The sequence below is a fragment of the Hesperophylax consimilis genome, chromosome 20, assembly GCF_061612785.1.
Source record: "Hesperophylax consimilis isolate HC1 chromosome 20, BYU_Hcon_1.0, whole genome shotgun sequence".
Classification (NCBI taxonomy): Eukaryota; Metazoa; Arthropoda; class Insecta; order Trichoptera; family Limnephilidae; genus Hesperophylax; species Hesperophylax consimilis.
The window spans coordinates 10,829,171-10,856,219 of record NC_142855.1 but is presented as its reverse complement, the minus strand read 5'-3'; the positions used below and the strand labels follow the sequence as shown (position 1 = coordinate 10,856,219).

At 34.4% G+C, this 27,049-nt stretch overlaps 1 protein-coding gene across 3 annotated transcripts in view; it reads right to left on the bottom strand.

The window, feature by feature from the left end:
- Positions 1-535: 535 nt before the first annotated feature.
- Fer1HCH (ferritin 1 heavy chain) overlaps positions 536-27,049 on the bottom strand; it is a 35,418-nt gene continuing 8,904 nt past the window's right edge. For 2 of the 3 annotated variants that reach the window (XM_089644333.1, XM_089644335.1), the window contains exons 2-5: positions 16,648-16,790; positions 15,181-15,315; positions 12,553-12,687; positions 3,570-4,229 (exon numbers count right to left, since the gene is read on the bottom strand). In XM_089644333.1, the coding sequence (XP_089500459.1) occupies positions 4,071-4,229; positions 12,553-12,687; positions 15,181-15,315; positions 16,648-16,790 (572 nt within the window). In that variant the 3' untranslated portion in view covers positions 3,570-4,070. Of the gene's footprint in view, positions 1,361-3,569; positions 4,230-12,552; positions 12,688-15,180; positions 15,316-16,647; positions 16,791-27,049 lie in introns of those variants that run through there. The other variant, XM_089644334.1, reaches the window with a different exon arrangement.

The following is a 27,049-nucleotide window of genomic DNA, read 5'->3' as shown; positions in this document are numbered from 1 at the left end:
AAACATACTGATTCAAATACTGAACACGGGGCCATGACGCTGTAATATTAAATGTTAGATAGCAGTTTCTATGTTTTTACGTTGGCAACATTAGTCCCGCGCAAATTTTTTGTGGTTTCATAATCTGTAGTCGTGGTGTTTTTGGATTTACCATCATGTAATATGTTTGTTCTACATTGATATCCATTATTAAATGACAAAATTGTTTATTATTTTAATTGTTTAACCTGAGAAACCATTTTGCATTTTCAATGCATTTTGAAAATAGGTATTTTGCATTTGAAATGCTTTTCTAAAAACCATTTTGCATTTTGCATTTTCAAATGGAAAAGTTTTGACCCATTTCCATTTTGCATTTCAAATGGTTTTGGGTACCCATTTTGCACATCTCTGGCCGCAATATACTCAAATTTGTTTCAAAATCGGTGTTACACAGTAATGTATTAACTGTCGATTAAGGTTTTACCACACATATGCCTTGGGGATCTCATTTCTACTGCATTCAGTTTACTGAAGAAATAAAACTCACAAAGAGAACGTTTAATTTATTTTATTGCATGTTATCTTCAGTTATATAATATAATTTACATGTAGAATCTCAAAACAGAATTTTACATTTGTTTCTAAAAGACATATATATTTACTGAAAGATTGATAAATTGTTCATTAAATTATGGATTTATTTCTCTTTTGTATTTTTTACCAATATAAAAAATACTACAACAGACTTAACTAAGTAAAACTAAAATTTATTAAGTAATATACAAAAGAACAAAATTTTCAAATGATCAAAAGACTGAACCAAGAATTGAAATGATCAATAGACTGAACCAAGAATTGAATTTATCAGTAGACTGAACCAAGAATTAAAATGATCAATAGACTGAACCAAGAATTGAATTTATCAGTAGACTGAACCAAGAATTGAATTGATCAGTAGATAGAACCAAGAATTTAATTGATCAATAGGCTGAACCAAGAATTAAAATGATCAATAGACTGAACCAAGAATGGAATAATCAATAGACCAAGATTAGTAACAATCAGTAACCGGATAAAACAAAACATGAGTAGGTTAGGTTAGGTGCATCTTTTGTTCCTTTCCTTCACTATCTTCAATGTTCTGTTTTGTCATGGAACGGTGATAATCATGGTCTGATGTTGTTGATCTTTTTAGCAGGTGCGTGTTGGGATGGGGTGTAGCCTAGACATCTCCGGCCAGCAGCTTCTTGTCGAACAGGAACTCTCCGAGTGCCCCGTGGGCCCCCATCATCTTGTCGAGGGTGGACACACGTCCAGCCAAGTGTCTCTGCCCCTTGTATTGCTCGTCCAAGAAGTCTCCAGTCAGATAGTCAACCAGCTGCAACGGAATAGACATTTGTCAATATTATACAACATTATTATATTCTACCCATCGACAAAGTATTATTATTAACACCGAATTAAGAAAACGTTAATCAAAAAGAATGAGCATTATATCGCAGTCAAAAAATCTGAGGAAGCATTGCTCTTTACCTTTGGTTGGTCTGCTTAGAGCAAATTTGTCGTTAAGCAAGTTCGTCCCAACGCTCAATTCATTAGCTTTGAAGATCAATTTTCAAACACGAAATTCAGACAGTTAAAAATAATTCAACTAGAAGCTCTTGTGGACGCATTAAAAAATATATATTATACTTTATAGATAGCTTTGAGGCGGCGTATCAATAAAAGTAAAAATTAATAAAAACCATACTTTTCTTTATAGCAAAACAACTACTTCATACAATAAATTACAACAGCACTTTTGCTACAAAATGTGAACGATCTTCGCTGGTTTCGTATGCGTTTTTAGAAGCTTGAACAACAAGTTTACATCAAGCTGGGTTGTTAAGTTCATCTTTATGTCTTGTGATGTGATAAATTTACAAATATTACATCATTGGGCTCTGTTTCTTGTGAAATTACTCTTAAGCGGTGCTATTTTTAGATAGAAATTAGGTAAAAGAGGGTTAATCCATTGATATTATACAGGGTGTCCGGAAACTCGTAGTACAAGCGGGAAACTGGTGAATCTACATCACATTTGGAGTCGATTTTGTAGTTTTTTTTTTTTTTATTTGAGCTTTCGTTATCGAGTAAATCGAGTTTGAAGTTGATTTTTTTTTTTTTTTTTTTTTTTTAATCAAATTCTTATAAATTATTACTGAAGATCAAAGTACCCAACTAATTAAAACTATTTGAAAGTAAAACAAATGAAGAAACTCGGATTTGAAGCATTATTTTGAAATCACCCTTCATTTAACCCGGTGTAATCATAAAATATTTCTGCTCTGCAGGGTTAAAACATCTGTTATTCAACCCTAAACACCAGAAAAAACTTTAACCCTAAAATAGCCGAAAAATATATTTTTTTGGTTTTTTTTTTTTTTTGAAAATGCTCAAATCAAAAAACTTTGTTTTTTTGGGTTCCCAATGTGGTGTAGATTCTCCAGTTTCCCGCTTGTACTACGAGTTTCCGGACACCGTGTATATCCAGAATCGGCGAGGCGCAAGTAAAATTTTGGCGCTCGTCAAAACCAGTAGATTCCTAGGTAGGTGATCACTGTAATCAATAATATTTGAATGATTTGTGTTTTTGTGTAGCGCCATTTATCTCAAGAGCAATGTGTTAGAACTGTTATGTGTAAGGTTATTATCCAAATATATTTATTTATTTATTTATTGACGCCCTATTGGGCTTTTAAGTACATTACAAGCACAATTACAAATTTCATTTTTAACAACAGTATAAAACAAACAATAGAAAATCGAAATAAAATATAATGATTTCTCATACATTATTTACATTTAAAAAGTGGTGGACTAATTTGGCTTTAAATGTATTGAAGTTTAAATTAAATATGTCAGCGACATCACTTAGTTCATTGCCCAACCTATGTATTCTTTCTAACACAGAATTCGTAGCCAAGTTATTGTTGTAGAATAAAATATTCCGTCTAGTATATTTTGGAGGTATATGTATATGTAAAGATAGCAAGTTTATAGTGTCAGGGCAGTCTAAATTTGAATGAACAATTTTATATAATAAAAGGAGATCAAATATTTTCCGCCTTTCAGATAATTTCGATAAGTTAAGTTTACTGCGTAAATTTGTAAACAATGAGAGTTGAAATGAGGACACCAAATGGTTGAATTGTATTCAACCTGACTTCTAACCAGAGACGTGTATAGTAATTTTATAGTTTTTATGTTATTAAAGTCTTTAGCGATTCTGAGAATAAATCCAAGCATTTGTAATCCCTTACTGGTAATGCTATTAATGTGATTCAAGAAGCGTAATTTGGAGTCAAAGATAACTCCAAGGTCATTGATGCTTTAACCGGTAGTCTTATGTTTTTAATTTGTGTTCCAGACTAATAGTTACTACAGTTACGTTTAAAGAATCCATTTATGTCGATGAATATAAAGATATGTTTCCGGAATATCTAATGGGGATCGTCCCCGCCAGCTGTGAAGAACCTCCACGGCAAAGAATAAGAAGAAAAAACATGATAGGAATGTCGGAAAGAAGAAATAAAAACAATTTCCTCTTTTATCTAATCTACTTTAATAATTTTGTTTAAATTACAGAAGATGATTAGACATCACACAGTTAAAATATTATATAATTATTATACTTGATAACATAAGATATTAATTTTTGAAAAGGATAAAGACATATGATTGTGATTTATAATAAATTATTGTACAATATTTGTGAAGTCGAAACTCAAGTTCTAAATGGTCTACGCTACGAGCAGCATTCACATTTCTTAGTGTAAGTAAGGTTTAAAGTTTCAAACTCCGGTAAGGGTTAGGTTAGGTTAGGATTCGTTTGTTTAACTAACAGACGTGGTGGACTGACTGTGGAAGAGTCTACGAGAAGTGATGTAAATAAAAGAGAACAGAAAACACGATAGAAAAACGGAAAAGTGATTCTGATAACCTTCTCAAGTTTGAAAACTTTGTCCTTCTTCCAAGATGTCACGCAGCGTAACCATTTAAAAAATAGAGCTATATTGTTGGGAGTTTGTTTGGGGGAGACGTTTAGTTTACAGGGGGGCCCCGTTGAGGAGTTTCTTGTCGAAGAGAAACTCTCCCAGGGCTCCGTGCGCCCCCATCATCTTGCCCAGCGTGGAGGCCTGTCCGGCAAGCACCCGCTGTCCGTGGTACTGTTCCGTGAGATACTCGTCAGTGAGGTAATCCACAAGCTGCGAACCAGACACAAAACAACCACATTATTACATAGACAAACATATATTACTGGGACAGACCCGTGAACAATCACGGGATATGATAATGCCATTTTTGAAAAATATTATATTATTAAAGGTTCTAAAAAAAACAGTTCCAATTTTGAAAATGACACTTGAACTCAAAGCAAATTCGATTTCTAAAGTTCATTGAACTGGAGTTATAGACTCATAAACGAAATTAGCATTTTTAAGTAGTGCAGACCCGTGAAAAATCACGGGATAGGGGGGCCGTTCAAGTATTACGTAAGCAGATTTATTACAATTATTTACCCCCTCTTCCCCCTTGTCACCAAAAGTAAGCAAAGCTCTTACCCCCCCCCCTCCCATGCTTACGTAAAAATTGGTGCCTATATGCATTTTTCTGTTAATGTATTCTGTATTTTTATTGATTCATAAGCAGCACTTACAAAATAAAAATAGACTTAGGATAGAGGACTTTAATGCACATAATATTCATTTAAACAAAATTTATTGACACAGTATTCAACATAGAGTAAGGTTATTCCCCCATTCGCTTCTAAGCGAGTACCTAAACGTATTAATTATTTGTGGGAATCCCCGAATATGTATTCGGTTTTCAAACATAGACAATGTGTGGGTTGCCAATGTGTAAAAAAAAATAACTACTGCTGAGCAGTGCTGATGTAATCACTATCTCAACCCCCCCACCGCCCCATGTCATCAAAAATAAGCAAAGCAAAGACCCCCCTGCCCCCCTATAGTGCTTACATAATACTTGAACGGCCCCTAGTCTGCATTCTTGACAAATCAGTTTCATTTTTAGGTATTTTATCACAAGTTTCAAGGCACTTAAAAATACACTATTCAAAGCAAATTTGCGTTCTTTGAACCAACGAACAGACGAACAACCGAAATTAGTATTTTGGATTGTTCTCTCGATCTATGTTTATAACTTGACTACCGATTCTACATGACATTGTCTTTTAGGGTTCCGTGATAACTAGGTTTAATAGTTGCCCGTTTAACATTTAATATAAAATAAAATATATAAAATTATTATTATAAAATTCACCCCTCAGATAGCATAAGCAATAGATTCAAAACTAATGGCTTAATAGCCATTCCTATGCTTAGGACGACCACGGCTCAGCACCACTATTCGTATTTAGGTGTGAGATGGTACAATATATTATTGTCCAAAAATAAAATTAGTGTAACCGAAACTGTGAATTATGAACAATTCAAAAAGTTAATTAAGTCCCTCAAATTGGATAATGATATATTGTACCCCTAATTTTCTTACACTTACTCAATCTGTAAAAAATATATATTAATTTGATTGTCTTTAAAAAAAAACTATTTTTCTAAATTTTTCTTGATATATTGTACCCTTAATTTCCTCACGCTTACTTAATCTGTAAAAAGATGTATTATTTTAATTATCTTTAAAAAACAATTTTCCAATTTGTGTACCTATGTTAATATTATGTTTGTATTTATTTCAAAAGTTTTTGATTATTGTTTAAAAAATCATTAGTACTAAATGTAAAGACTCCTCCCATAAACACGAGCTCCTGGAGCTCACTTATGGAGAAAGAGAATAATAACGAACAAATTATTTATAAGTCTGCATATTGTTATCATTTATAATGTTAAATAATAAATAAAAAAAAATAAAAAAAAAAAAAAAAAAAAAATATGCACTGAACATCTTAAAACACTCTCAAACCTTAGGTCATTTTTCCACAACGATACGCAAGTTATCATATCTCGGCAACTAATGCCGTTTGTGCGGAGGTTCGTACATAGGAACTGTGACGCCAGACTTATGCTACCAGAAATCATTACCGCTGGCTTTTATTTTTGTAGGAAAGGCTTTATTAGAGCTAAATTTCCCGCTAGATGGCATCGACCAATAATTATATCTACATTTGTTGATGAAATATTTTAATTTATTTTTACTCGGGAGATATTTTCAATTTTTATTGATATTTCAGGCGAATAATTATTACATATAAATTAATTAGATTTTTAATGTGTATTTGCCCACCAGAAAAATGAAATTTTTTCCACACAATGCTGTTTTTTAAGGGATCCATTATTTGTTTATTATAGTTAACACATTGTAGTCGGGCGCTTCAAACAATAGACTCTAGCCTATAGCGGGTGTTTTTCGCGATTAGCGCAAAAATATATCGCTTTCTTAAAATTGATACAATTTTTAAACCAAATAATATTTTCGATTGAAATTTTCAAAGAAATCATATTTGAGATTTGATCATCAAAAATAAATTATAATTGCTTTGATTACATCATAATTTCACCACATTTCAAAGCTGAATATAAAAACCTGATATTAATTCAGTAAATAGCATTCAATATTTGAAAATTCCATGTAAAAGATAACATGTTTATTTATATCACATAGTTATATATTATAATAAATAATAATATATATTTGCCATGCCCGCAATTTTACAATCGCTGGATGTGTGAAATCTGATCACGTAAATATTGAACAGTGTCGCCTAAGGCCGAAGGCGAACACTCAATAACTCATAAGTTTAATGGCTTCTTGTCAAAAAAGAGTCTTTTGCGGTTGCCTCGCCTAATTGAAGCGCCCATTCCACTTATGAATCATAGTATTTATTCTTTCAAGGAATCAGTACACTTCATATGCTGATAATCCATCACACACCATAAGTGCATGTATCATTGGCTTGTAAAGACATTTTTGTAGGGATAAAGTCCTATACAATGATAATATATTCAAATAATAAAATACCAAACAGTAAACAAAACAGTGCGAGCGGTATGAAAAATATTCCAATACGTGAAATGACTCAAACTAAACTGGAGATTGAGATCGAATAAAAACTGTAGATTTGTGGTGACGCCTTTACAAGCGGCAAACTAGCCAATCCGGACAAGGCATCTCAATTAACGTCGACAGACTGCCGCCTAGGTAGGTCAGGTAGCGTTTTATTTCACGCTGATAACAAACCCGTATAATGCCGTTTCCCGCCAAAAACCGACAGTCGACAAAAACGGCATTTGCCGTGTCCCGACGACAATGTGTTAACTGTAATTTTAAAAAAAACCCATTATACTATGGCATATTAGTTAGGATATTCTCTTTCATTGATAGATAAATTCTTAACAAATAGTAAGACAGTATAACTCGACATAATATTTGAAACAAGCGCAAACTTACCTGTTAACTGTAATTTTCTGCCCTAAGCATTTTGTACGCAGCACTCAATCTATACATAATCTGTCGGTTTTTAATTATTTTTACGGGGGTTTTTACGCTATCCAGGAGTTACGGACGTACAAATCCATCCCTCCCACTGCGGTGGAAGACGTTGGGTCAAGAGAGTCCTGCTGGAGAGATGAAAAGGTCTCCTTCGACCAGCCTTTCCCGATCCCTATTTTTCATAGTCACGCGTCAATTTGTCGACACTATTAACGTATTGCATACACATCACTGTGTGCGTGAGTGCTTCCCTTACGAGAGAGAGAGACAAGAGTTATATGTAGTTAATGCAAGTTTGTACCAGGAATTACAATACAGAGCAGCGACTAAGAAATTGACCCGTTGTCATAAATTATAATGAAAAATAAAACAAACTATAGAACATATCATATCGGGATGTTCTAAATTAGCACCGTCCGAGTATACATTTAGGCACAATCAAGTTTTAAAAATAATTCACCAAAGTTTGGTAATTAAACATAACTTGATTGACTGCCGTAATATAATACCATATTATGAATACGAACCAAATTCATTTTTAGAAAACGAATTTTATAAAATATATTATGATAAAACTATACTAACAGACCGAACGATCAGTCATAATAGACCCGATATAGTTTTACATGACAAAATTTTAAAAAAATAACTTATATCATTGATGTCGCTGTTCCAAATTCCTGTAATATTCAAAAATCTGTTAATGAAAAAATACACAGATCTAGGAAAAGAGATAAAAAGAATTTGGCATTCTCTGACTATAAAAATATTACCATTTGTTATTTCGGCTACTGGCATTATACCTAGATCTCTCATTCCAAATTTAGGCGTATTAGATCTATCAAAAAATTTATATATAAAGATGCAAAAGTCGGTCATTTTAAATACATGTAGGATAACGAAAGATTTTTTAAATATTTATGTTGAGGGATCAGTAGGATTTATAGGCCCTGTTAGAAGTTCTACCGAGCCGAACCCTCTGATATGAAAATATCTGGAGTCGGTGAATTATTTTCCCATTTGATCTCTGGTGAGTTGACGTGTTGTTCTTGTATTGTTTTGTATTTATTTTGCTTATATAATGCACTTGCATAATGTTGATTGACTAGATGATCATTTGTGGAAAAGTGTGTGGAAAGGTTTAGTTTTTCCTATGGGAAAGATTTAACCCGGACATAAAGTAGGAAAAATAGTAATCTAAAATGCTCAGATACATATAAAATATTTTCAAATGGCTGAAAATTAACAAGGAAAATGATGACATAGAATAATATAATATGCGTGCAGTATCGTAGCGAGATTAGCATTCATGCTGGCCGGGTTGCAAGTATAAAGCTGGCGACAATTATCTATTTTGATGTGATCGCTAGGGCACGAATTAACACACGCATGCAAAAAACACGGATAAAATGCATGAAAAAAAGACATTTTCTTCAATTACTACAACATGGACATCAATACATATTTTAGAACAATTAAACGGCGCAGATTCAACAGACAACTGACAACGGCTTGACACAATCACAACTTAATCAAAAGCCGAAACAGACCAAGAATCTTAATGTTTAACGTTTCTCAGCCCAGTTCTTGTGATCGTATCAACACGAAAGCTCGACGACAAATCACAATTTGTTTAAAGCTGAAACAGGCTGACAATCAGCTTTTCACATAGACCATTCAAATGTCAAAATTATGCCAAACATTAAATTCCCCGCCCGTTGCAGTTTTTGATCAAATTGTAACTAGCTAACAGGAATCGCAAACAAACCAAACAGTTATGCTTGTTAAATATTACCGGCATTCAATGGGACCGTGTTCAAACATGAAAAGGTGCTAAACATCGGTTTGATGATCATAAAATTACAATGAGAGTTGGAAACATTCCAACCTAAATTTGCACAAACTTCCTATTAATTCTTTTTGTACGCTTACACGATGATTTTCACAGAATACCGAATTAAAATAAATCGGTACATTATAGGAAAATGGGAGAGTTCTAATAAGAACGAACGATTCCATCATGTTTTGTTGACCGCTTTATAACAAAATCGTGTACAAAAAGACAGTGTAAAAACAAAATTGACACTACATGGTGTCCGGAAACCAGTGGTAAAAGCGGGAAACTGGTGAATCTACGTCACATTTAATGTTTTTTTTATTTTTTATATTAATTCCACACAGGAGGCCCTGAAGAAAATAATTTCCGTCAGAGCCTATGTCATCTTTGGGGATGCTGTGTGGAGGGTCTTTTTGTGGAGAGGAAGGAGTGAACATGGGTCTTGAAGAGTCCCATGTTGTAGGAGGGAGGAAACACAGAGACCGGCAGTTCGTTCCACAGCCGAGCTGTTGAACTTAAGAAGGAATCATGTGACAAATGTCAACCGTGTACAAATGTTGGGCGCGCGTTTGGCGTGTATCCCGACTACGCACCGGTGCCGAAGGGATCAATGGCGCTAGTTCCTCAGAGCATCTTCCATTGTAATACCGATAGAACAAGGACAGCATACCTACCTGACGCCTGTGCTCTAAAGAGTGGAAGATACTACCAGTATCGCCCTGGTGTAAGACCACCATTCAGAATTGAAACGTTGCTCCAAATGGCTTTAGCCGTGTTTAGTGACTAGATCTGAATAGCCAGGTACTTCCCCACCTTCCTCTTTCCCTTCCCCACTTACCTTCAGCCTCACAACATCCCCCAATTGGGGATGCCATAGTCTCACTGGCTCCAGACGGGAGCAGTTGGGACTCTTGTGAGGTATTCACTATAAAAAAAAATAAAAAAAAAATAAAAAAAAAGTCCGTTTGTTAAGATTGGGGAATCTATCAAACGGACCGCCCGTTTTTGCACAGAGTCAAGGGTTTTTTTCAATTATTTAGGGGCTCCGGACCAGAGATGGCTGCCAAATTCGACAGTAGGGCGCACTAAATTGCTACTCTACTCATTGGTACAACTTTTTTGGATTTGAACTTTCGTTACCGTGTAAATTAAATTAATTACTTAAATCAAATTTGATTTTTTTTTTAAATCTGTTACTATTGGGTTAATACCAGCTGTTTAATGTCTAGTGTCAAAGCATAGAATTGGCTTCAAAAGTTTTTATAATCTTTTAACCACTGGAGCTTATTTGGTCACATTTTAGCCATTTGCAAAACCCGCGAGCTTACGCTGGGCAAAACCCGCGAGCTTACGCTGGCCAAAACCCGCGAGATAACGGTGGCCAAAACCCGCGAGCTTACGCTGGTCAAAATGCAGCCAATTTGAAGAGATATAATAAGCACCACTTACGGGATCCAAGCCGTCAGTAGGAGTAGCAGATAGAAAATACATATTGAAAGGTGGGTCAAATCCCGGCAAACGGAATGGGAAAGGGCACCCGGAATGAGGCAATCCAAAGTACCCATAAACGGACCAGACCCAAGGCGAACCAGACTACTACTGAGGGAACTGGTAGGACTATTAACGGGACACTGCCATCTCAGGAGACACAAACAGTTGTTGGAAAAGGATGAAACACCAACAGATGCAGGTTATGTGAAGAGGATGAAGAGACTCCAATTCACCATTGGTGCCAATGTCCCGCTCTGTTGGGAACAAGGCTCAGATACCTGCGAAGACACATTGTAGAACCAGAAGACATAGCCACATATCCAATAACAACCCTGGTGAACTTTATTAAAGGGCTCGGGTGACTGTTAAAGGAATGAGGTAAAATGGGAGACCGCCCATGCTAAAAAAAAAAATAATGATATAAAATAATTTGGTATAATTTTGCATATATCTTACTTTTTAATATTTTTATTTATACTTTCTTTCAAATTTCTTTTTTATCTCTTTTTTTATTTCTAATATGGTTTCTATAATGATATGAATTTTTAAAATTTTTGTTTTACCATAACAATTTCCTTTTCCCTTGTGTTTTATTATTGTTATTCTTACATAAATCATGTAAGACTACCGTAATATGGGCATGAGCCTAGTTTGGTAGTTGAGAAAATCATCAAAATTGTAAGTTTTTAAAATTAATAAAAAAAAAAATATATATATTATTATTTTTTCACGATTTATTTGATAAATTCCCAAGTCTCCATAAGTGCGATATTCACAGAGCTAACAGATTCCTACTAGTGCTAGGAGATTCCAGACGCGGTGTATATAGAGTGCACATGCGTTAATGCAAAACATAAAGAAGAACACGAGAAAGTTCTTGAATCAACGGTAATTGGTCATGTCCAGGATATAAATGTTGGTAGTGAGAGTGGTAATTGGTCATGTCCAGGATATAAATGTTGGTAGTGAGAGTGGTAATTGGTCATGTCCAGGATATAAATGTTGGTAGTGAGAGTGGTAATTGGTCATGTCCAGGATATAAATGTTGGTAGTGAGAGTGGTAATTGGTCATGTCCAGGATATAAATGTTGGTAATGAGAGTGGTAATTGGTCATGTCCATGATATAAATGTTGGTAGTGAGAGTGGTAATTGGTCATGTCCAGGACATAAATGTTGGTAGTGAGAGTGGTAATCGGTCATGTCCAGGACATAAATGTTGGTAGTGAGAGTGGTAATTGGTCATGTCCAGGATATAAATGTTGGTAGTGAGAGTGGTAATTGGTCATGTCCAGGATATAAATGTTGGTAGTGAGAGTGGTAATTGGTCATGTCCAGGACATAAATGTTGGTAGTGAGAGTGGTAATCGGTCATGTCCAGGACATAAATGTTGGTAGTGAGAGTGGTAATTGGTCATGTCCAGGATATAAATGTTGGTAGTGAGAGTGGTAATTGGTCATGTCCAGGATATAAATGTTGGTAGTGAGAGTGGTAATTGGTCATGTCCAGGATATAAATGTTGGTAGTGAGAGTGGTAATTGGTCATGTCCAGGATATAAATATTGGTATGTTTGCTGTCATGCCGTGTAACTACCTAAAGGTACCAAATCATTGTCAAAATCGGTTTCCATTCAAATCTGCATAAAAGGTATTTGTAGCGTGTATTGTCTATTCAACGCAATAATTGAATACTACATAAGATGTGGTAAGAAATAGTAATAAGTAGTAACTCACGTGGAAATCGTTGAAGGCATCGCTGTTCTCGCAGACCTTGATAACCCCGCGGATATAGTCTGTGACCTTGGCTTCGAGGTTCAGGGCGTCTTTTAGGGCCTCCACCCCTGTGGCCCACTCCGACTTGGCCACCTCCTGAACACGGAGACAAGAGGATCAGCATCAGATTACATTCTTTATCATGACATCAATGCATCATACTAATATAAAACAATTTAATGCTCTATTGACTTCTTATTTGGAGAGAACTACCAACAAGTTGATTAACCTTTCCGGGAGTATGGACGCAAATGAACGACGGTACACACTTTCGCCAAAGGAGTATGGACGTCTATGGACGACAGGGGTCGCATATGCATATTCGATGCATATTCTGTAAATATGCATCGTATTGCCGTCTATGGGCATATTCCTGTGACTTTACACCAATTTTAAACATTTTACATCATTATCGACAGAGATATCGGCTGTTATTTATTTTGCATACTATCATAAAATTTAATCAAAAAATATATATCTTTATTTATGTAAAAAAAACTCACTCCCCAGAGCACAGCCAGAATTACGTAACATACTCCCGGAAAGGTTAATGCATCACAAACATCAAACCAGAAGTAAGGGAAGGAATGGTTCCAACAAGCAACAGAGCGGCTTATCAAAAACTATTCTCTTATCTCGCTCCTAATATATATAACAAAATCCCTTCACAGAAACTGTGTGAATTGTCATCCTTCGGTTCAAAAATAACAAAATGGTTATTATATCTATTTTCTCTATTCTTAAATCCTGTATTCCTCTAGGATAATTTGAAACCTGTTAATTTTACTGTCCTAAAACGGGAGATCTTCCTAGTAGGACAATGTAATGAATATTATAAAAAATAAATAAAATAAATGTTTAACCTCTCAGACAAAGACTTTTATCTACTATGTGTTCCTTTGAGAACTGTCAAAACGTGATAATTTTTGTGTTATTTACGAGTTTTGCTAAAAGCTTCATAACTCACGTTTTGGGAAACGTAGCCTCATTCTAAAAAATGTTTTGGAAAGATTATGAAATCCACTATAGCATTGTGTTGTTATACGTAAATATTTGCGTTTCTAAATATACATTTTATGAAAACGTCAAAAATATGTAAAAATCGCTTACAATTATTTCAAAGCCTTGAAAGATGTACTTTTTTCTGAGTATCATAAAGAAATAACACTTTACATATTGAAGAAATATAATTAAAAACTATTAGTCACCTCAAAATATTGACCGTCCAAACTAAAATATTTTTAATAAATTATTTAGAAACGCAATAAATTATGAACGAACAAGATGACAGATTCAATCGGCTTAGATAATGCAACTCTACGTTCCATAGATATTCTTGAATACAGACGCGTAGCGTTATTCATTATCGATACTCTGTTTTTTAAATCATGGCAATCCGTATACTAGTGATGGAAATAAATCGATTTTTGTAAAATCTCGCGCGTTTACGTGAAAAGACGTTCTAATGTCTTGACCGCTATTATCATATTTACGTCTTTTGACGTTCTAATGTTCTGAGTGGTTAAGGATATCAGGCTAACTTGTTCGTTTTTGGCCTCACTTACTGCCATGGTGAGAAATATGATTTCTCACCACTTTCTTGTTAGAATGAAAAAACACATCTAAATTTAGGTTTAATATGAAAAAGGCTGCACAGAAATCTCCCTTAAAATGATGCATAATCTTCTCGTTCATAGAAAAACACGTTTGCAAGTTATGCTTTGAAATATAAAGATGAATTATTAATTATTTGAGGCCGTGCATATGCAAATATGAATAAATAATTTTGTAATGCGTGTACAGGCGCAAACAAACAATTCATCTTAACACATTTCTGGCGGGTATTTTTTGCGCTAGCTCTACGCTGTCTTCGGGCGAAAATAAAGGTCCCGCGCGAACAATATCTTCAAAAATAATTAAAATATTTTAATAAAAACTTCTAAGTAGCAACTCAACATACCCAAGCTATAAAAGTACTGAACGAAAATCAAATATTGTTTGAAATGCAACTCAATTAACCTTGTAATATGTTTATTACGATCCGCCTATCGGTATTTGCCCATACCTGCTTTCTTTCAATACGCCCGACGTCTCTCGCTCGCTTGCACATAGGATTTGAATGGGTACAGAACAGAGATAGAGATTCGAATCAGGTTTCACGGTCGTAAAAACCCTCATTCCAGGAATTGAATTATTAAAATAACAAATAATATACTATCCTTTAGTTGAAATACCGATGTAAACGAAAGGCACAAAGATAAATATAAAAAGAAGACTTGGGACCTTTACAAAGAGATTGGTATATAATATTCATATTAAAACATTGAATAATTCTGTTTTTCTGCCATTGAAATGAGGCCGGCGCAAAAGGTAGAACTACTCTTCCCGGCGTTAAGCATCAATCGACCGAACGGGTAGAACTACCTTTCCCGCCCGAAGTTAGTTAATATTTGAAAGCACAACTTGCGAAGTGTTTTTTGCATATATGAAAGAGCAGATTAGATTAGCAGCATCAGCAGAATGCATCCTGCTAGTACATTTAGGGTTAACCTTGACCGGCGCTAGTACAAAGAATAATGCGGTACTCACGGGCATGGTGATCAGAGAGCTGACTCCAGAAGTAAGTTCTCCTCGCATGCTCAGGTACTCGATCAGCTTGATGGCGTGCTCCCTCTCTTCAGAAGCTGCTTCGAAGAATGTCTTGGCGAAACCGGGACGGTTGATCTGAAACAGAAATATCACGCTAAGACCGGCAGATTCTACATATTTCACATTTTGTAGTTTTTAAACAGTAACACTATGGTATACAGTAGTGAATGGTAGGAAAAGTCAGGGATGCTCGAGGAAGACTTGGCACGATCATGAAACAAATACCAAGGATTCCAGGTAATTACAATTCACAACGTATAGAGTAAGTATAATAATAATCACATTACATTCCACAGGTGAGCGTTATTTTAATTAAGGGTAAACGTTGTAATCTACACATCCATAGATGGCTTTAATTTGATTATTTTGTGAAAGTGCACTTTTTGCAAGTTATGCTTTAAATATTAAGACAAATTATTGGATCGCACTCGTGCATATACAAAATGAATAGTATTTATAAGAAAGGCATACTATTGTATTGGTGATTCAATCCTATATTGTATTTGTATGCCTTTCTTGAATCAATAGTTTTGTTTTTATACGAACAAAACTATTGATTCACATTCACATTGCGTACGTACGGGAGCAAACAAATAATTAATTTTAATATTTTAAAATACAACTTGCAAAAAGTGTTTTTTCATAAAACAATTTTTATTTATTTATTTATTTTATTTTTTTATTTAATATTTGAGAAAAAAAAATTTTTTACATAGATAAGTATACAGGATATAAACAAGATATAAAACAATAGAAATTAAAGTAGCCTTTCCTCACCATAAAGAGACAATGCTCTTGTGTTTGGTGAGGGAATTCTAGTTCAATTATGTACATGTTAGTATTAAGGTAAATAAATTATTAAGAAACAACACAAGATTTAAACAATATTACTTCTAGATGTAAGTAGTAAACGTATTTTGGACTTATAATAGTTTAAGGTAATTTTTTAATTTAAGGTGAAATTCCTGAATAGTTTCGATATTTTTTAAATTTAATGGAAGGTTATTAAAATAAATTATGCCTAGATAAAGATAGGTATTTTGAATGAGTTTAGTGTTAAATTTTGGGATTTTAATAGTTTTCTGGTATCTTGCTGATGTATTGAATTGCAAGTTATGAGTATTTGACTGTATTTCTTTGGAAATTTGAAGTATTGAATATTTTTGATACATTTTGTCTACTGTAGGTACTTTAAAAATTGTAAAAATAATTTCGGTAGAAAATTTTGACGGTTTTTCCAAAATTACTTTGATTACCAATCTTTGAACTACTTTAAGTGGATTCAAAATTTTATTATATTAATTAAACAGTGTGTTCTGTTTACCCAAGCATACTTATAGGCACATATAAAACATCCTCTTGTTCAGAGTAAGGAAGGATTGACAAGAGTCGATTGGCAATGCTCACCACGTCTCTGGAGAAGTGTGCGGCCATGGCGAGATACTGCATGGAGGCGTGCAGCTCCCTCTGTACCTGGTCGCGCATGCTCTTCACGCACGGATCCTCCATGCTGATCCAAGCCTTCGGCACATCAGCCGGCTTGTCCTGACCTGCGCAACAACATATTATTACTATCTTCTGTTTCTTTTCAAATAACGCACTCAACTAAATAATACAGTTTTGTTGTCGAAATTTAAGGCCTGACTGTACAAATATTAAAAAAAAAAACGAAAAGCTTCCACAGGGTACTTGGACAATAGACAAAGGACAAAGTCAACCCATTTTACACATCTTTAACCTCTCAGACAAAGACTTTTATTTACTTTGTGTTCCTTTGCGAACTGTCAAAACGTGAAAATTTTTGTGATATTTACGAGTTTTGTTAAAAGCTTCATAACTCACGTTTTGGGAAACGTAGCCTCATTCTAAAAAATGTTTTGGAAAGATTATGAAATTCACTATCGTATTGTTTTGTTATACGTAAATATTTGCGTTTCTAAATATACATTTTCTGAAAACGTCAAAAATATGTAAAAATCGCTGACCATTATTTCAAAGCTGTGAAAAATGTACTTTTTTCTGAGTATCATAAAGAAATAACACTTTATATATTGAAGAAATATAATTAAAAACTATTAGTCACCTCAAAATATTAACCGTCCAAACTAAAATATTTTTAATAAATTATTTAGAAACGCAATAAATTATGAACGAACAAGATGACAGATCCAATCGACTTAGATAATGCACCTCTACGTTCCATAGGTATTCTTGAATACAGACGCGTAGCGTTATTCATTATCGATACTCTGTTTTTTAAATCATGGCAATCCGTATACTAGTGATGGAAATAAATCGATTTTTGTAAAATCTCGCGCGTTTACGTGAAAAGACGTTCTAATGTCTTGACCGCTATTATCATATTTACGTCTTTTGACGTTCTAATGTTCTGAGTGGTTAATGTATTTTTTTTAAAAAAGTATTCTGAAAATGTAAAAACAAACCCGTGTAAAAACAAAATAAAAAACAATCTAGAGGTCACGGGTTCAAAACCATTAGTGTTATTTCACAATTTACTCCTTTAAAATAATATATAGTATATTTGCGGCATGTTCCACATTGGAATAATATTCCTATGTATATAAGGATTGTATTAGGACATAGATAACTATGTACCTACTTAAAATACCACAATAAACAATAATATTACTAGACCCCGCAATGTTTCGCTATTGCTAATAATGTCTTTCTTGGGCGTCTCCGATTTCTTCTGTCTAAACACTCCTGTCACTAATAAGAACAAATTTTCGGCGATATTTACTATTTTTGAACATACCTAAACGTGCAGATAGAACTATGTGCAACCAGCTAGGGTACAATAACTCATCGCATAAGATTCTCGATGTTTACTACGCTAACTTGATGTTATAACTTCGTCATTAAAGTATCTACGGAATAAAAATGAGTAAAAGAAATAGTTTTGCATTCAAAAGTAATTTTTTTTTTTTAATTTCATCTGGAACCTCGTCCAACTGAGGTGACGATATATTGATTTTTGAAAATCTGAATTAATCATTACGTAAACACGTACATATAGAGCACATGAATCAAAAAAAATCCTTAGTTGTTCTTTGTGAAAATGCACTTTGGATGCATTGCACAAAGACAAAGAAAAGCAAATGTTTGTTAGGTAATGTCATCAGGATGTGACTAGATATAACATGTAAATATGTATAGAGCCACAGTGCCGAGTGGAAATCATTGATTCTAATTAAATATATTACTCATTATTCATTGGAACTATCGATTCACATATACAGGGTGTCCGGAAACTCGTAGTACAAGCGGGAAACTGGTGAATCTACATCACATTTGGAGTCGATTTTGTAGTATAATTTTTTTTTATTTGAGCTTTCGTTATCGAGTAAATCGAGTTTGAAGTTGATTTTTTTTATTTTTTTTTTAATCAAATTCTTATAAATTATTACTGAAGATCAAAGTACCCAACTAATTAAAACTATTTGAAAGTAAAATAAATGAAGAAACTCGGATTTGAAGCATTATTTTGAAATCACCCTTCATTTAACCCGGTGTAATCATAAAATATTTCTGCTCTGCAGGGTTAAAAACATCTGTTATTCAACCCTAAACACCAGAAAAAACTTTAACCCTAAAATAGCCGAAAAATATTTTTTTTTGGTTTTTTTTTTTTTTTTTTGAAAATGCTCAAATCAAAAAACTTTATGTTTTTTTGGGTTCCCCATGTGGTGTAGATTCTCCAGTTTCCCGCTTGTACTACGAGTTTCCGGACACCGTGTATAATATACAGGGTGTATCGGCACGTACCCGACAAACTTTAACCAGCTATTCCTTAGCATATTTGGAGTAAAAAATCTTATGTGCACTTTGCTGTCCGGTAACGTTTTTTTTTAATAAAAATTTTACTATTCATATTTTCACCACATGTCACCACTGTTTTACCCTTTGACAAAGTTTGAAAACCCATCTGGCAATTATTTTATTCGAATTCCGTTGAATAATGCACGTGTGTACCTATATTGGCGCACGTTTACAGTCACAACGAAATAGCACGGCACCATTCGTCTCATTTTTAACTATTATTATTTAGTGTGTGCGAAAGAGCGAAGACGCTTTTTGACATACTTGCTTATAACAGCTGTTTAACACGAAACGCAATGCCAATGACAGTGATGTAGTGTGGAAATTTTAAATTTTTTTGTTTTTAATTGAAAAAAAAATGCTACCGGACAGCAAAGTGCCCATAACATTTTTTACTCCAAATGTGCTAAGGAATAGCTGGTTAAAGTTTGTCGGGTTAGTGCCGATACACCCTGTATAATACAGGGTGTATCGGCAAGTACCCGACAAACTTTAACCAGCTATTCCTTACAACATTTGGAGTAAAAAATGTTATGGGCACTTTGCTGTCCGGTAACATTTTTTTCCATTAAAAACAAAAAATAAATAAAAAATCCACACTGTCACTGTCATTTGCATTGTTCCTCGTGTTCAACAGCTGTTATTAGCAAGTGTGTCAAAAAGTGTCCTCGCTCTTTCATACACACTAAATAATAATAGTTAAAAATGAGACGAATGGTGCCGTGCCATTTCGTTGTGATTGTAAAAGCGCGCCAACGTAGGTACGTACGTACATTATTCAACGAAACTCGAACAAAATATTGCCAGACGGGTTTTCAAACTTTGACAAAGGATAAAACATTGGTGACATGTGGTGAAAATATGAATAATAATTTTTTTATTAACCCTTCGGACCTTCTAAGACCCAAACCGTCCCAAATGCCGTGCGCGCATTATACTCTCCTAAGACCATATTTGTCCCAGAACGACCGCACATTATTAAAATGCATATATCTCTCTTCCTCTCATCTAAAAATTAATTATTTATTTTATGTCAGAAAGAGAACGAAATAGTGCTTGTTATTGTCTTTGAAAAAATGGAAGCTTGTAGAAGGTTCGATCCGTGCAAATCAACAACGTCTCAAGGGTTAAAAAAAAATGTTACCAGACAGCAAAGTGCCCATAACATTTTTTACTCCAAATGTGCCAAGGAATAGTTGGTTAAAGTTTGTCGGGTACGTGCCTATACACCATGTATATAATATATGTATACAGGATGTATCGTCACGTACCCGACAAATTTTAACCAGCGAATCCTGAGCATATATGGAGTAAAAAATGTTATGGCCACTTTGCTGTACGGTAATGTTTTTTTTTTAAATAAAAAATGTACTATTCATATTTTCACCACATCTCACCACTGTTTTATCCCATCTGGCAATATTTTCCTCGAATTTTGTTGAATAATGTACGTATGTACCTACATTGGCGCGCATTTACAATCACAACGAAATGGCACGGCACCATTCGTCTCGTTCTTAACTATTATTATTTAGTGTATACGAAAGAGCGAAGACGCTTTTCGACGTACTTGCTAATAACAGCTGTTGAACACGAGAAGCAACGCCAATGACAGTTTTTGTTTTTAATTTTTAAAAAAATGTTACCGGACAGCAAAGTGCCCACAACATTTTTTACTCCAAATGTGCTAAGGAATAGCTGGTTAAAGTTTGTCGGGTACGTGCCGATACACCCTGTATACGCACATATGTACATTTCATAAAAGATTCTTGCACATGTCGTCACTGGTCACTGAACCCAGTAACCGACCAACCCATATGTTCTATACATATCAATAATATACCTAACTAGCTGATGATGATGCTCGGAAACTTTTCTCTGCTTTCTATAAATATAATATGCATCTATTATATATATACCATCCTTCCGGAAGAAATTCTCTAACAGATGGTGAAAACCCTATAGAAATCTGTTGCGTAGTTTAGAAGAACTAAGCTAACAGCCACCTTGCTTTATAATATTTATTTCAGACTTGCTGTACAAAAGAATAATTCACAAAGGTAACTAGCAGATAAGATGTCATTATCATTAGATGTACTGCATATCTGTTGTAGACACCTGATATTTTAAAAACACTTCCAATTAAAAAGTTGACATTCAGACCATATCGGAGACAATCGAATAACACATCAGACATTGTATCGCAAGATCAAATCAGATGTAATTAGATTTATCTGACAATCTGAACAAGGCACATAAATTAATCAGCGATCTTTGCATTGGCACGTTCGTCGCATATCTCAATTGCGTATTTACAATCAAAGTTGATGTCAAATTAGCTGTTAATCTGGCAGCTGTCAAGTATTTCTTGCAAATTTATACTAATCATTAATAAACTAACATTTTATGCTATTGTAAACGACACATTGAACCCACGTAAAAAGTGAGGCCTTGATGAAAATAATTTCTCTCTCGAGGCATTTTGTCATCGGAGGGGATGCTGTGTGGAGGGTCTTTTTGAGGAAAGAGTGAACACGGTTCTTGAAGAAACCCGTCTTATATCTTGATTAGAATCCGTTTGTTAGGAGAGGAGAATCTATGAAAAGACCGCCCGTTTCTGGATAGTCAAGGGTTTTTTATTCAGATATTTTGGAGCTCCAGACCAGAGGTGGCTGCCAAACTCAATTGCGGGACGCACTTGCGATTTGTACAAGGTCAGCAGCTGTGTACTAGTTTTAAAATAAAAATAAACTGAGGTTAAAATGAGGTCATATACAATTAGATTGTGTACTGGTATCTCATCTGCAAAGGACGCAGTTAGTTAGTTAGTCTGAAGGATTTCAGCAGTTCTGAGTTGGGAGCGTAATTGGACGTACAAAAGTGGACCTTTCTTTTTCGCTTTATGTGTCACTTAAGGCGATGCACTACGTCGTGTAATATTTTAAATTGAGCCGCTATCAATAACAACCCTTACGTAGATGGCGATAAGGTTTAAATTCCCGCTTAACAACATCCGCCTGTTTTGATTTATGCAAGAAAAAAACATGGCCAAAAAGTGCCTTTTATTTTATTTTGTGGATGTTCAGGCATAAATATTTAATTTTTTTTCGATCATTTTATAAATAACTTATTTTGCCGCATTATACAATAAAATCATAACCGAAAATGGGTTCGTAAGTAGGAGATTTTGAACTTTAAAACAGTTGTCATAGGCCTTTGCATTATTTTTTTCTGAGATTATAAAATGACTTATCTAAAAAATACTCGATTATTTCAAAGGTCAAGATGTATTCTACTCGCAGTATTTAATTAAAGCATCTGAAACATTTCTAGGCGACCAAATTTTCAAACCAAAAACACATGATTTTGCATTACTACGTATGGCATCGCCTTAAATATAATAAATACATCAATAAATAACAAGAATAAAATCTGATCATTTTTTTAACTTTTCTGAACTGTGTTTGATGTGAGGCAGAGCGCGTGCTAAATGGGCTAGATTCAAAAGGTACCAAGTCAGTGGCGACATCGGTTTCTATTCAAATCTACATGGAAGGCATATATAATGTATATTATCTATTTGGTGCCCCAACCTAACTTTCTATACTAATCAAGAGAGACAAAAGAGATAGGTTAAGAGTCCCAATTGTCCAGTGAGATTATGGCATCCCAATAATTGGGGTATGTTGTGGGGAGTAGAAAAGTACTCTGCAATTCAGACCTGCTTGCACCACGGAAGAAATCATCAACGTAAAACAATAATATATATATGTCATCAGATAAACTCATCAAAACTAAATTATGTCAAGTTATAAAATCAATACAGTATTGCATTGATCATATTATATAGCTGTCATCTTTGAAAGATAAGTGGTGATGGATTACCTCTTGACATGTCGCAAGCGATACACATGCAGCGATGAACGTGCGCGATAAGAGATCACCGCGATAGCGTGTTACTTTGATTGTTTGCAAAAATAAGAATATTATTTTATTTGTCACTGGCCTAATTTACCCAGTTATTAATTCACGTGGGATTAACGATTAAATTTGCTATTATTTATAAATGTAATTAATTTTAAATACATTTGAATTCAAATCTGTGAAGCGGAAATTAACCCACTTCCTGACATGCAATCGAGCTGAATTCTAGCAGATAAACTCGTAGTTGGTTACAATGCATTCTATCAGCTTTTGGTGGCAATCACGCACACACAAGCGGACATATGGGCATTTCTCTGAAATCGGATGGAATAAGAAAGATAAACGTCAGTCCTACCGGAGCTGGTATCATCGTGTTACAAACTTCGAATTTCCCAAGTCCGAAGCAATGACATCAAAGTATCTAAGATATATCTACGGGAGAAAGCATGGGGACTACCGGCGATTCTGGATCTGCTCTCTGAACCACGCTACAAGATTCTCCGATCTAGGAGGAGTGCCCTTGCAGTAAAAGCATTTAAAATAACTAACTATTTTATCTCCTGGAGAGTAAGCGGATATCTCATCAAAATGACAGTTCAACACACCTATAAAAAAGTGCTATAAAGTCATGAAAAGTGATGAAATAATAACTAGGCAACTATTATGAGTATGAAATATCATGGAACCCTCCTGGAATACAATAAATTCTTGGTACCAAACAATCCGTTAATTAGTACCGAGTCATCGACATCACAACTTGCTCTATACATTCCGCATTGCAGAACGGATGTTGCTGCACAATGAAAGTGTGATGACGCTAGGGCTCTTCACATTTTCAGTATTAGCCTTGCCATTAGCATCTAAAGCCATTTGAGGACTTAACTCTAAAGCTTATGTTGACTTTAGTATTTCTGCTTTGCAATAAAATACAAATGAATGGAATATTTCTGAATGTATCCGAAAAGTAAAAACTGCTTTTGAAAGGAGATAAAATACGCTATCCAATTGTATTACTAAAAATAAAATTATAAATTTTTGATATATTAAAATTATAAATGCGAATATAAAAATGGCTCACTTTGCGTTTTTTATAACCAAAAATTTATTTAAAAACCGCATTTTATTAGATATTTTATTATTACAAAAGCCACTGTCACACAATGGGCTGAAAATCGCCTTTCATAGACATAGAGACTTGAATTTTCAAGGGTATTTTTTTTGGCTAGAAATGGATTCTGCTGATCATTCAAGCAAAGCTTCTGCAGCTTCTGGAAGCATTTAAGCATTTAAATGAATCATCAACATAAAAAAGTTTTTTTTTTCAACTTTGAGGTTTAAAAAAAAAAAAAGCGCAAGTTGCGCCACAATACGAAGTATGTCAAAAAAATACAAATAAATAGTAGTATATCTGTGTGAAAGGATAGAACGGCCAACCTTATGATTCCAGAGATAGCCTCATTTTTAATGTCAGTGCCATACAAATTTTTCTTAAAAAAATGATTACTCCTTCATTTGTACACGCAATTGCTTCATACGAAATTTTATAGCATAGTAATGATCAGCAGAATCCATTTCTAGCCAAAAAAAAGACCCTTAAAAATTCATGTCTCTATGTCTATGAAAGGCGATTTTCAGCCCACTGTGCGCCACTTCACTTTTTCGTCATTTCATATAAAAATAATGAATAAAAAATAAATCGAAATGCTTTCAGAACCATTGGTTTCATAAAGGTGCACATTTTAATTCTTCTGTGGTTAACATCTACATTTGAATATAAAGCGTGGTGTTTTCTCTTTTTAACACCGTTTAGATCATATTTCCCACCATGAGAGTAAGGGAGATGTAACCATGCGAGTTGTTCCGAAAAGCGAACAAAAATTAGCCTGATAATAGTAATATCTGGATGATCATCGCAAGGGCGCTGACAAATATTTAAGGCGATGCACTACGTCGTGTAATATTTTAAATTGAGCCGCTATCAATAACAACCCTTACGTAGATGGCGATAAGGTTTAAATTCCCGCTTAACACCATTCGCCTGTTTTGATTTATGCAAGAAAAAAGCATGGCCAAAAAGTGCCTTTTATTTTATTTTGTGGATGTTCAGGCATAAATATTTAATTTTTATCCGATAATTTTATAAATAAGTTAATTTGCCACATTATACAATAAAATCATAACCGAAAATGGGTTCGTAAGTAGGAGATTTTGAACTTTAAAGCAGTTTTCATAGGCCTATACATTAGTTTTTTCTGGGCTTATAAAAAGACTTATATAAAAAATACTCGATTATTTCAAAGGTCAAGATGTATTCTACTCGCAGTATTTAATTAAAGCATCTGAAACATTTCTAGGCGACCAAATTTTCAAACCAAAAACACATGATTTTGCATTACTACGTATGGCATCGCCTTAATACATTTCTACAATGAATAAAAAAACCTCTTTTATAAGATTTTGTAAGGAGTCAAAGAGCTTACAGCTCTGCCAAGGGGGTCGTTAAACTTAATTCAACAAGATTATGTTTTCATATTGAAGGTAAATATTATATTCTTCAATCATATTTATCTAAGGTACCAAAAATTACAAGGTAAATAATTGATAAGTTTGACAAAGAAGCTTTTTTTTACAGCACGCTCAGTAAATATTTGGAAATTTCTTGATATATTGATTTAATATTTTATCAATGAGATAACTATTAAAATAAATGAAGATTTGGGCCATGCGTAATACGATAAAAAAATACAAACAAACGACACGATAAAACAGTTTTCATTAATATCCGCTGATATTGTTTTATTTAACTTGGCGGATATTTCAAACAGAGATATTGAAAGTAAGGTAAGTGAAGGTAACTCCATTAATGGAGGACTGAACGCAGAATGAGTTAACGATGAAAGTAAGTAAGTCTAAAGTAATGGTGTTTGAAAGAGAGAGTACGAAAACAGTGTGCAATATAGCTGTGAATGAGGAATACTTGGAGCAGGTGGATGAGTTTGTGTATTTAGGAAGTATGTTCTGATGGGAAGGCTGACAGAGATATTGAAAGAAGGGTAAATGCAGGTAACTCCATTAATGGAGGACTGAACGCAGTTGGCGCTAACAAAAAAATAGTCCAAAGAAGCGAAGCTAGCAGTCCGCAATGGAGTGCTGGTACCTACCCTGATGTACGGAAGTGAGACATGGAATTGGCAGAGAAAGGATGAAAGTAGTCTGAATGCTGTAGAAATGTGATCCCTGAGGCGTATGTGTGGTAAAACCATCCGCAAAGAGTGCAAGGCTGATGTAAGCGTAGTGAGTAAGATCAAGAAAGGGACGCTTAGATGGTTTGGGCATGTAGAGCGAATGAGCGAAGAAAGGAGTGTAAGGAGAATATATGATGCAAATGTGAATGGTAGCAGAAGTGGGGGACATCCGAGAAAGACAGCACAATCAAGTGAATCAGATACTTGAGTCGGGCCATGTCAAAAGTCAGAATAATAGAAGAGTATGTATGAATGTGAATGAGGCAAGGAGTGTGTGGTGTGACCGAGTTGTTTGGCGGTCCGTCCTCTCTGCCTACCCCTGCGGGGAAACGGCGTGATGATTAATTAGTTACTTAGTTTTGTCAAAAAAGTCATCAAATGACAAGTCAGCGTCATTTTGTGTTTGGGAAAGTTGAAAGGTTCCCGCTAAATGCTGAGAAAGCTTTGTGAGTATACGCGATTCATACAAACATATGGATTTGCCCTCCGAGACGAAAAAAAATCTACGCTACGAAAATCTCCAACCTAAGAGGAATAACACCCTTCCAGCATTAATAACTAGAAGTTTTGAGAACAGTAGACCTGGCATCCAAAAAATATGTTTCTAATTTTCTATCTCTAAATGGTATAAAATAAATTCTGTCTGTTTGTCCGCTTGGTTCTTGTAAACTACGCAACGGATTTTGAGAAGGTTTTCACTATCATTTAGAGAATTTCATCTGGAAGGTTTATATATATAATAAATGCGTAGTATATTTATAAAAAGTAGAGAAAAGTCGATGTTTTGTAATCAATCGTAA